Source organism: Perissodus microlepis, chromosome 10 (assembly GCF_051167445.1).
Source record: "Perissodus microlepis isolate ML-2025 ecotype Zambia chromosome 10, ASM5116744v1, whole genome shotgun sequence".
NCBI lineage: Eukaryota > Metazoa > Chordata > Actinopteri > Cichliformes > Cichlidae > Perissodus > Perissodus microlepis.
This window is the reverse complement of record NC_140470.1, coordinates 27108547-27120965: the sequence shown is the minus strand read 5'-3', so window position 1 is coordinate 27120965 and position 12419 is coordinate 27108547. Positions and strand designations below refer to the sequence as shown.

General features: G+C 40.7%; 1 protein-coding gene across 3 annotated transcripts in view; it reads right to left on the bottom strand.

Moving 5' to 3' along the window:
• Nucleotides 1-12419, bottom strand: part of myo7ab (myosin VIIAb) — a 52392-nt gene that overhangs the window by 30810 nt on the left and 9163 nt on the right. For 2 of the 3 annotated variants that reach the window (XM_084940872.1, XM_084940873.1), the window contains 15 exons: nt 12133-12246; nt 10904-11056; nt 10046-10230; nt 9720-9841; nt 9469-9611; nt 8066-8179; nt 7177-7330; nt 7007-7083; nt 6747-6866; nt 5909-6051; nt 5608-5818; nt 5383-5518; nt 1970-2076; nt 1037-1078; nt 329-466 (listed from right to left, as the gene is read on the bottom strand). In XM_084940872.1, coding sequence (XP_084796998.1) covers nt 329-466; nt 1037-1078; nt 1970-2076; nt 5383-5518; nt 5608-5818; nt 5909-6051; nt 6747-6866; nt 7007-7083; nt 7177-7330; nt 8066-8179; nt 9469-9611; nt 9720-9841; nt 10046-10230; nt 10904-11056; nt 12133-12246 — 1959 coding nt within the window. The remainder of the gene's footprint in view (nt 1-328; nt 467-1036; nt 1079-1969; nt 2077-5382; nt 5519-5607; nt 5819-5908; nt 6052-6746; nt 6867-7006; nt 7084-7176; nt 7331-8065; nt 8180-9468; nt 9612-9719; nt 9842-10045; nt 10231-10903; nt 11057-12132; nt 12247-12419) is intronic. The other variant, XM_084940875.1, reaches the window with a different exon arrangement.

Genomic DNA, 12419 nt, shown 5'->3' with positions numbered 1-12419 from the left:
ACCGACCCAGTACTGGTAATTCTTTTTATGCAGATGAGGCATTATTTCTGTACCATTATTTAATTCCAGAGGTTTTTAAGTTATTTTTTTTTGCACTTGTTGACTTGTAAAAGCCTATATGACATATTTTATTTCACAATTAATTAACCACACAGAGAAGGCATCGTTTAAATATGTTAAATATGTTTCTTTAAGCAAGTTCTTCATGACTGAGCTAAGTGTCCTCTTTTTTTGGAAATCAAAATATGGTCACCCTACTCTGAACATATCTCCGTACTCTGGGGCATCGCAACACAGAAGCGCATACATAGTAATAAATCATGCTCACCATGGGTTTTTTAAGTTTGTTGGGTTTTATACAGCGAACGAAGAACGGCTGACACACACTGAGCGTCCTCATCAGCAGCTCCAGAGATCGTTTGAATTGACTGCTCAGAGTCGGGGAGCGCTTCCTCGTCTCAACGCCCTACAAACGCAAACACATACAAAACAGATAGTTTCAGAATGTTTGCACTGCAGGTAAAGGCATGCTATTGATGCTGCTGTAATGGGACATCACATTGGTATATAAAACACCCTAAATGGGAATTTAATTTTGAACACCTACAACCATAAATAACCAGTGGCTTCAAACTCTTAAGATCCACAAAGCAAACACAGATTGCTCACACGTTATTTCTATTGCACACGACGGACAATTAAAAGAGGAGACAACACAAAATCTCTGACACCAGTTGTCACTGTGATCCTGTGAGTAAAGCCAAAACACAATTAGATTTAAACATTTTAAAAGCATGCAGGAGTTTTCGTCTGTATGCAGAACTGCCTACTGTGTCAGAGAGTTTGAAAGCTTATTTTTCATTAACTTCACGCCAAATTTCCCCTCATCAGCACAATGTTCCCCTCTGCTTTTGGCACACCTGTGAAATAAAAAGAAGGGCTGAGAGGGAGCAGAGGGATGCTGATAATTGGACTCGGCTTAAGAGAACACACACGGGGTTGGAGAGACCACATGTGGCTAAAGGCTGGTGATTACCTTGGGAGCAGGTGTGCTGGGCTGCTGATAGCCACACAGAAACTGATTTCAGGAGGAAAAGAAAGAGGAAAGAGAAAAGAGAGCAGAGTGAGAGGAGGTGTTTGTCATTAGGAGAGAAGCCGAAGGAAGGCAGAAGACAGCAGCGATGTTAACAACAGCGGTCTACAGATTTAAAACGCTTCAGAAAGAAACTGAAAATGATGCAATGTGTTAAAGTAGGGTTGCTCGGCTATGGTAAAAAACATATTCATGATCATTTTGATCAATATTGTAATTTCATAAGTACATGTTTAATCTAATTACTTACAATCTTAAACATCATGCAATTTATAAATCTTTAAAACAAATTAATAAAGAGAGAGGTGGATGCGGTGTGGGACATCGGGTCATCAGGTAGGGAGCTAGGACCTTTAAGCTTGCCTCACAAGGGCAACTCACAGTCCCTGCAAAGCTGCAGCCAAACCAAAGGAAGACAAATAAAGACAAGGGGTGGCAGATGTGCACATCGTGGGAGATCTGTGCAGTGGGAGAGTGATGGAAAGCCACAGTCTCATGTTGCTGACAGGGGCCGGGTAAAACAAAGGCAGCTGCTCAGGCTTAACGTCTTTTACTTCTTCTACCTACTCCTCTTGACCAAGGGCTCTCTTTCTGTCATTGTAGCTCAAGCTGAACAAACAATCAGTGAGGCTGAACTCTTCGAGAGGCGTGAAGGTGCGCTGCTGTAAAAGCCTTCATAAGCTTTGTAGTGAAAATTAATCACTACAATTCCATTTAATTCCAAAATTAAATTAAAGTAATAATTTCTTCCAGGTCAAAGCCAAAATCATAAATAAAGTGAATATCGATTATTTACCAACCCAAATAACCAAATAACAAAACAGAAAAAAGATACAACATACAGTGTCATGATTTTAATGCATTTGTTGGTCTCACCATGGCAACATCAGCCTGGAAGATCTGCTTGATGAACTTATTCTTGGACGAGTGGACGAGCTGAATGATGTCAGTGTGGAGGCTGTCTCGGTTTTTCTCCAGGAAGCCTGAAAGGAGGGCGTAATGAGAAAAAGCAAGACAGTGGACTGATTATATCTTATTTGAATCAACATTTTTACTGCACTGATTTTTGCACAGAAATTTATTTACAAAAAAATATCACTATATTTTGGTCATGTTTTCAACACTAACTTGAACTGAAACGTTTTAATCAATATCTTCTGTGAGCATGACAACTGCTAACTTTCTTGAATGACCTTTTCAGATTAAATGAGAATGCAATGATTTTAAAGGAACAAGCTAAACTTCATACAGCAGCACAGTATCGTGCATGAGCAATATTCAATTCAATTTTATTTATATAGCACCGAATCACAACAGTCACCTCAAGTTGCAATACGTGTATTTAAGAGAAGTTTAGGTTTTGCATTCACATCAAAACCAATTGTTATCATTAAATATCCAGCAGCTGAAGGGAGACAACACTTGGTTGTGTTAGCTAAGAGTCTGATTCACAATTTTCAACAATTTCCAAACAAACTCAAACAAACCAAGGGATATTTTCCTGAGGATGAACCGACATGTTAGTGAATTCTGTTCAAAGCTGGTCTGCATGTTGTAGCTTAGAGACATTAAACAAAGTGAGGTTAAGTTGTTAGGAGGTTAAGTTGAACAACTTAACCTCCTAAGACCCGAACTCTTCCACGGCATGCATTTTTCATTTCTCTTTGATATTTGGGCATATTGGGAACCAATGAATGTAAAAACAAAGAATTAACAGATTTGTTTTTTTACCTGATTTTTGTTTCTAAGAAAAATGAGAGCCACGTATGAGGATATTCATTTAAAATTTCGATAGAACAGTAGCATATAATGTCCTTGTAAGTGGATATCAGGCCCTTGTAGAGCAAAATTGAGTATTTTGGTCTAAATAACCCAAAATGGGATGTCCACATATGTGGACGCTAGGTCCTAGGAGGTTAAAATTAAAAAAATTGTTAATCCACAGGACAAATAAACACTGGGAATGGGAAGTGGGCTGGTCCTGAGTTAAGGAGTGTGTTGAAGCTGATGATCAGCCACTAGTGGACATTCCAGGCTGTGGTTGTCTAGGTAACCCTATGTATTTACCATGGTCTCATACATCAGTCAACACTCTCCGTCACTCTCATGTGTTGTGGCTTCAATGTCTTGTCTTGAAGTTGAGAGGCCAATGGGCGGGTCCCCATAGTGCCCGTAGTCACTTAAAGTCGCTGAATGTAACTGACTTTCAGTGGCCTCTGGACTAGGGATGGGTACCGGTATCATGGCACCAGTTCTGACATAAACGGTAGTAACCAGACCGTAACCAGCACCATTTCGGTGCTTTATTTTGGTGCTTTTTTTCCTGAGATGTCATACACTTTGGATTCTAGCCAATCATTTTACCTTTCCAAGGATAGTAGGCGGGCCCAGGTACATACGTTCTTTTAGAGCAGAGCTACAGATTAAAAATGCCCAAGGCGAAGCGGTCAAAAGTCTGGCTGTACTGTACAGCAAAAGATGCAAACTCAGCAGCCTGCAACAAGTGCTTTAAGGTGATACTGTGCAAAGGAGGTAACACCTCGAATCTGATGAAACACCTGGCGACGCATAGCGTTTTTTTTTAAGCCGAGAAATGCACTGTATTTGATAGCTTGCTGCAAGAGCTCACACCGAGGACATCTAATGCCGGTGTGGTGCCTGTTATTGGAACTGGAGTTAGCAACATCCCCCAAGAACCTGAAGAGGAGAGTCCTGGCCCCGAGCCCTGCCAGTGTAGCAGAAATGATGACGGATGATGATGGCAGCAGCAGCCGTTCTTCTCTGCGTGAGTAGCTTAATGTTGTTCGTGTGTAATTTACGTTGAGTAGGCTAATCATGTTATTAAATTAATGCACGTAAGGTGAACTAGCAAACACCGTCGTAGTTACATGAGGCTGTCTTCTTGTTTGATGGCAGATACTCCCTTCACCCTGGCCAAAAAGGCTAAAATGACCAAAGAAAAAGTGGAAAACAGCTAAAAATGAGAGGTTTTTGGAAAAAGTTTGTGTTTTTTCCATTGTTTAAGCACTGCTTCCAGCCATATATGACTTATAGCTGCAGAAAAGGCTAACATTGTTATCTTTTTACAAAAAAACAGCGAAACATAAGAGGTTTTTGGACAAGTTTGTGTTTTCCATTCTTTAAGCACCGGTTCGAGCACCGTTTAAGCACCGGCACCGTTTCAAAAGTACCGGTTTGGCACCAGTATCGGATAAAACCTAAACGATACCCATCCCTACTCTGGACGCTACATTGCTGCTAGTCACTTCCTGTGTGGATGCCCTTTTAAACTTTTCTCAACTACCAATGAGTGTGAAGGATATGACATTAACTTATGACAAGTTGGTAGACATGTTAGATGGTTACCAGGCAACCAGAGCCGACTCCCAGCATCAAAACGATGCACGATGAGTGAATCGCTTCCTGTGTCGATATCCCTTAAGACCGGAACATCTGGCTTAAATGATTTCTTTGTAACTATTCTTCTGGCATCTAAACTCTAAATTCTTGCTTTGATTTTTGCAGATGAAGAATTTCTGATTGAAACCGATATTTATCCTTAATATCCTCTTTAACGTAATTCTGAGTGAATCTTGTGACACAAAGTGTTCAGTTTTGGACCAGCTCAGAGTATGTGATAATGATTAGTTTCTCTAGCAGCTGTAAGAGCCTGAGAGGTGAGAGCTCTGGTCAGATGTGATGAAGCATCTATTAAGACTGCTGTAGCCAAATACCCTCCATGAGACCCTCATCCGAACTGTCTGTGCTTCCTCAGAAAAAACTTCTTCAAGTTATTTTTTAATCAATATCATCTTAATGTGCCTGCTGGTAACTTTCCCTACTGACCTTTTAAAAGTAATAACTTGGGAAGAACACATTCGTTTTGAGGAAACAAGCAAAATCCTGTCAGGACAGGTTGATTTCAGAATCAATATCCTCTCAGTGTGCCTGCTGCTAACTTTTCTGAATGACCTTTTGATAGAATGTTTATTTCACCCACTTGATTGAAAGACTCGGGAAAACAACCTTCAGACCCATATTAGGGTCTGGAGTTACTGGAAATTTATGCTTCAGCGGGAAATCAACGTTGATAACCTGATGTGCACCTCCCTAGAAATGTAACTACAAGTCTAGGTCTATGCAACTTTTGTGACTGGCCTGTTCAGTACAGCTGATTCCTGCTGGCATTTTTAAACGTATCAGTGAGAGAATAAAAATCATTGCTTCAATATAAGTTTAAATCAGACAAACCAACACAAACAGAAAAAATCTGATGAACAGGGACGTACCTCTGGTCTCGTAATGTACCACTCCTGCAAAGTGCTGGATACCAAACTGGGTTTCGTAGCAGTTTTTAGGAGGAATGTAGTTGGAGTTGAGCTTGTGCTGAGAGTTGAGCTTATACAGCATTGTAGCATCAGTTCCCTGAAGAAAAAAGAAAAAAAACGCACATCAATCAAAGCCAAATAAAGTAAGACTTATCTTTACAGGTATCTACTAAATATCTGTTGCACCTTGGGAAACTTGCTCTCTTCATCTATGAGGGAGATGATGTTCATGGGTTTGTTGGCGATCATGTCTAATGCATCCTGGTTGTCTGTGAACTCAATGTGCTGCCAGCTGATGTCCTCCAGGTTGTATTCTTCCTGCTCCAGTTTAAAGACGTGGCGGACAAAGAATTGCTGCAGGTTCTCGTTGGCGAAGTTGATGCACAGCTGCTCAAAACTACAGTGTAAAAAAAAAGAAGAAGACAGCGTTAAACTAATAAAGTAGAATAAATGATCTACAAAAACACTCTTTTACACAACTTCTCACCTGTTGACGATAAAGTTCTCAAAGCCAAAGATGTCCAGCAAACCGATGGATCTTCGGATGATGGTACTCTCGCAGGAAGGAGGTCGGTATATGGCAGCATTAATCTTATCCACTATCCAGATAAACAACCTCCCGTAGATCCCCTGGATGACAGAATTCATGAACTTTGCTGAAGCAGACTCGCTCACCGCCTCCTAAGTGTGCTTCTTCATCACCATCATTGTCTTCGTTGTACGGCAACGTCATTAGCGTCATTAAGGTTCGGGGACTCCCAAAAATATTTTCCCACAGACCCTTTCCCAGACTTCACTCCAACATAAATACTTCATAGTTATTAGGAATGGGAAAATGTTACACAATTACCACCAAAGGTGTAGAAATAACCAGCAGTGTCTCATCCACCAGCATAGGGGGGTAAGTGGAGGGACACATTTTAAGGTAAGCCAGCACCTTCCTGTGTGTGCATCGCACCTGTGCAGGCTCTCCTAACCAAGCTCCATAAAACCATCATGACAGTGACAACAAATGTCCATGCCTTGTAATAATATCTAGGGTCTTAAATTCTCGCCTGCTCTGCAGAATAAGTGAGTCTTGCATAGTTGTACATGAACGAGCTCTCCAACTTGCAGGTAATGGCTAAATTGGCTCTTTAGCTCACAGCAGATCTCCTGGAGAGTAAGTCAAGGACTCTGTTACCAGCTATAGCTGTAGAGCGTGTCTGCAGAAAGACAGCCTCATAGAAAGAAGAAGTTGGATTGTCTGGAGGACAATCACAACATGATCTGTGAAAGACTCGGTGATTACGTGTATTACCTCTAAAACAGGACAAAATCGGTACCTTAACAAAGGCGTCCCTGACATCCAGGCCTTGCTCCACACTTAGAGGGGTGACAACACTTTCACCACGTGTGATGAGGGTTCGTGTCGTCAAACACACCATCACATCTTTAGGCTCCACCTACGGTTCACAACGACCAACAAAAGCATCACCAAAAAACTGCCAGATATCAATTTGAAAGAGATTTAAAGTCACTCTTTTCTAAGGAAGAACAGTAAAATGGTTGTGTGTCAATCATGTGTGTGAGAACAGTTACAGACCTCCATAAGCGACGCAGCGGTCACCAGGTCAGGAGATCTCACAACCACACAGGCGTCCAAATTATCATAGGTACGAGCTGAAGGAAGCAAGACAGAACATCGTTTTCTTCACAGGTTTGTAAAGTTTGTAAATTTTCTGATTGATGCTTCAGATTTGTGTATTCACGCACCCTCGAATCGCAGGTTTCCCATATGCAGGATGGCAGCCAGAAGCTTGGAAATCTCCCAGGTTTCCGTCTCGGTAAACATGAGAACCTTCATGGCTGACAGGATGCTGGAATAATCACTCAGGTCATTACGACCGTCACACTTTGTGCAGCTACCCTGTGATATAAAAGAAATCCAAGTTCAGGTCTGCTGTTTATGAGCAGAACCAGGCCAGCGGCTCCAGGTAACTGCAATGTGGCTTAATGGGTTTCACCTGACAGCTCCGAGTGAAATACTCTGGGAAGCAGCTACGTGCTGCTCTTTATCGGAAAAGGTAAATTAACTTTACATTATTATTATATTACTTATGATCCCTGAAGCTTTGTGCACAACATTTACTGCACCATTTATGTTTCTGTACTTTAGCTTCATTTTACCATCAGGACACAAGGGCACAGTCTTTTTCCACTCACTGTTTTTATTGTAACCTCATGCATTAATTGAGACATACTTTATTATGATTGGTAATTTTTTCTTTTACTAAAATAACACTTTGTTAATCCTTTGGTTGTGGAGGACCGGAGAGGGTGCACTACATACTGGAGCAAGAACATAAAGAGCTTTAAAGACAAGAGAGTGATTTTAAAAGCAACATGTAAGCTGAAAGGCACCAGTGTGTTCTCTCCTTCTGGGCCTAGTAAACACTCAGACTGTAGAGGTTTGAAATATATTGAGATTAATTAAAAACATTTTTAATAGAGCAGATAGCAGAGCACTGCAGTAGTCCACCCTGTTATAAACAAACAACACAGTGATGTCCAAAGTGCTAAACTCAGCTGTATGATGGGTACATCGATTTCTTAATTACTCATTTTTATCACTAAAAATGAGTAATTAACTGGCGAGACTCACCATGGTGAGGTAGGAGTAGTCTGTGGCAAGGCCCAGGCCCAGCTTTGACTTCATTTCAGGAGCCATGCCCTTCAACATGCAGTAGAAAATATGGTAGTTTCTCTCATCTGGAGCCTGCAGGAGCAAGAAAGAAGCAAACCCTGTATGTCCGACACACAATATGCTATGCACATGTAAGCAGCATCTACGTGATACTGTTTACGTATCATAAAGAGTATATATTATTAATCTTGGACCAGTATTTATTTATTTTTTGTATGTAATATGTCCACATATGCAGGGAGACTGAATAGTTCATCTGCCCCTGTTTAATTAATGATAAATAAATGGTAATGGTAATGGTCTGTATTTGTATAGCGCTTTTACTAGTCCCGCCTAGGGACCCCAAGGCGCTTTACACACCCAGTCATCCACCCATTCACACACTGGTGGAGGCAGCTACAGTTGTAGCCACAGCTGCCCTGGGGCTGACAGAAGCGAGGCTGCCATATCGCGCCATCGGCCCTTCTGGCCAACACCAGTAGGTAGGTGAAGTGTCTTGCCCAAGGACACAACGACCGAGACTGTCCGAGCCGGGGCTCGAACCGGCAACCTTCCGATTACAAGGCGAACTCCCAACTCTTGAGCCACGATCGCCCCTAGTCATGTGTAAATGACTAATTACACACTTTGATTCAGCTGTGAAGAGTTTGATTGTTTATTAAATATAACAACTCCTGTGAGCACCAAAGTGGAGGCAGCTGCTGTATAAACAAATAATAAATGACAAACTAGTAAAACATTAAGACAGGTGAGACTCCCTCGTGTTAAAAGGGAGTTTTTCTGATTGTCTGATTGTTTGTGTTTTCTTTCTACTATTGTAGGGTCTTTATCTTACTACCTTACAACAACTTAGGCAACAGTTGCTGTGCTTTGGAGCTATATTAATAAAACTGAATTTAAATAAATTGAAAATAATCACAAACCCAAACAAACAAAATCACCATCCAACGTCTTGCAGTTTTAGTTAAATTAATAATTTAATTCTTCAATATTTATTGCAAATATGCTCACAATATCTTCTTTATTTGTTTATTATTTGGTTAATGTGTCATTTATTTTAGTAGTAAAAACAGTCATCATGTAAACTTGAGACTGTATGTCTGTCATTGATGTCAGACTTTTGATTTTGTAAAAAATATTAAACTGTATTTATCTAAGGTTCAGAAGCAGGATCACAACTCCTAGACTCGCTGTCAGATAACCTCTACCCAGGAGCAGCCATCAATCTTCACTCAGGCCCATCCCAAACTGCATTCTCAGGTCTAGATCATTGCTTACCATCCATCTGTCTACAAATGTTGACTAATTGTGGTTGGAGTTGTGAAAGAGTTAACATATTTAATCTGGATCTGGTTTCTCACCTGTCGACACACACGGGACTTCTCCAGCAGGTACTGCTCTATTTTGGCTCCTTCAATGGCCCCTCGCTTGTTGAAGTGGATATCTATGTACTTCCCAAAGCGACTGGAGTTGTCATTTCGAATTGTCTTGGCATTGCCGAAAGCTGAAGAAATTGACAAACCAGACGATGAAGGTGACCCATGACACTTTCTTCCATGTTCACTGTCCATTCGTGGACTGAAGGTGATCTTTTTTGGAGTTTAATGCTTACCTTCGAGGATAGGCGTGGCTTCTAGGACTTGCTGCTCTATCCAGGAGTGCTGCCCGCTGATGGCAGCGAGGAACTGCAGAATCAGCTTTGTGCTCTCAGTCTTCCCAGCTCCAGACTCACCGCTGCCTCATAAAGAAAACAGTGACACAGTCATGCAGTAAACATGATGATTTCATTACAAATAAACTATTCAAACAGCAGCAGCACACAAAGGATACTAACTATGACCAGCCTCGTTCTCCCTTTTTAACCAACAGAGGCTTTTCCTGTTTAGAAATGGCGCACGTCCATCACTTTGAGTTCTTATGAAATGATCAAGCGCAAACCTGATGATGCAGCACTGGTCCTTGTTGTTCCGCTGCATGTTGAAGTAACAGTTGTCTGCGATGGCGAATATGTGCGGCGGCATCTCGCCGATCTTCTTATTGGTGTAGAGGCGGATCTGGTCTGGAGTATAGATGGGCAGCAGCTGGTAAGGGTTGACTGCTACCAGTATTGAGCCTGTATACGTCTGCAGACACCCAAAGACAGACGAAAGTCGATGTTTTAAACATGAGATAGATCAAAAACTCAGGGACAAAATATGTGAATCAAACACTACTAACATGGTATAAAACAAAATTTTATGCTCTCCAAAATATATGAGATGATTATAAAAATAATGTCTATTATTCCTATTTAGTGGTCTTAACTTTGACTTACTAGCATTTCTAAGATTGGGTGTTTTACATTTTTTCAATTACATTTTTTTCCTGTGTAATCACACAATTGGGGGAATTCCTATTAAGATTTTTTTTCTACTCAAACATTTATGCTGTGTACATTAACGCCTGCAATATAGTTCTTAATGACCCTAATGAAGGCTAGAGGCCGAAAAGCATTAGTCAAGTCACAAAGCTGTTCTTTATACTTCAAGTACAAATGCCTGTTTCTATCAGTGAACCTCCGGTCAAACAGCAAGGAAGGGACGTTCTGTTTTATTTATAGCAACAAGTAAATGCTGCTGTTGCTGGGCGCTTAAGATACAAGTAAACAGATTAACCTGAATAAGACCTTAACTGGGCCAAAGCCAGAGGTTACTGCTTTGCTGAACACGCGAGTAAAAGGCCTGGAAGTTACAGAAACTAATTGCACCTCAGGCGATCGTAAATGCAGCTGCGTTGGTGCCACAAAGGGAAACTTACGTAGATGACGCATTCATTATAGCGGATTAGCAGGTTACGGAGGATGCCAGCTTCATTGAGGTCACCCAGACGGATCATGTCCTCCACCCCATGTATGGAGGTTGGGTGCATGGGTTTGATGTTGGTGGCATTTTGAGGCGAAATCCAGTGCTCCTGCATTGGTGAGGAACGAGGAAGCAGATTAGAGGAACAAAGGCCTCAAAATCCACATGAAGTCACGCTGACTCATCCTTCTTTGACGGAAACAATTAATTGGCAGTTTTGTGTCATTTTAAAAGGACAAAAAAATCTGTATGCTACCTGTCACATAAACAGATTCAGGGTACAGTGGTGTTTAGACGGGGAATGAAAAAACAAAAAAAACAAAACAAAAACTTAAAAAAAGACAAAACAAAGTTCAAAAGCCAAAGGAAACCATATCGGGAACACACTAGAAACAAGAGATCAGAACACAGTACAACGTAACAAAGAACACAGGCAAACTGAGGCTAAAAATACACATGACACAAGGAGGTAAGTGGAAACAGGAAGGGAACTAAACACAACTGAACACAATTAAGTTAAATGACAGAAACTAAAACTAGAGATAATGCATGGGAGACTAAGTAAAACACAAACTAAATAGAAACACTGAACATGAAGCGAGACACTGATGGATCAAACTCTAATACAAACAGAAGCTTGAACTAAGAAACAAGGGCTCAAAATACTAAGGGAATACATGAAGAAAAACGAAAGTAATAAGTGAACTAAGAATGAAGCAAATACTCAGAAAAGTTAAAACCATTTAAAACCCATGACCATGAAAAGCATTACAAATTATTGGACGCAGATTAGGTTTAATGGTCTAATACAATACAAGTGTGCAACAGCAAAACACAGTCTGAGTTTTGGACTCTGAATTCAGGTCTATTGTTAACTATTCTTGATTTATTTAGAATCTAAGCTTGGGCGTTTAGAGCTCTTAGTTTATAAATCTTTTCCTCTGTTTTTGGCCTTTAGTTCTTATTACTTGTGTTCTCTGGTTTTTGTCGTATCCTGTCATCAAGTCCTCCCTGATTATACTCTGTGTGTGTATATAGCGTCAGTCCACTTTCAGTCCTTATCACAGTATCTATGCAGTCTCCTTTGTTTTCATATTTGAAAAACCTAAATTCTAGTTTTTCTTGTTTATGTAGTCTACCTTGGAGTACTGCTTTCAGGTCCTTCCTGCTTTTCTGCAGACTTACCCGGCCTTCATCATCCAGAACCTGGATCTGCCCAGAGTCGCACAGTTTGACCACGGCTCCCACGGGGACATCAAACTCCCGGCCCGTTTTAAGATCCAGCCACACATAGTCCCCCTGGATTACAAAACTTTAGTTAAAGACTGCAGGAAGTAATAGAATAACATCATAATATCAGAGCAAACTGAAGCTGAATGATTTTTTTTTATCTCCCTGGGAAAGTTCAGAGCACTTGTTAAAAAAAGTCTGTAACCGAAGATGTCAACTGTTTGTAATCATATAATTTTTTA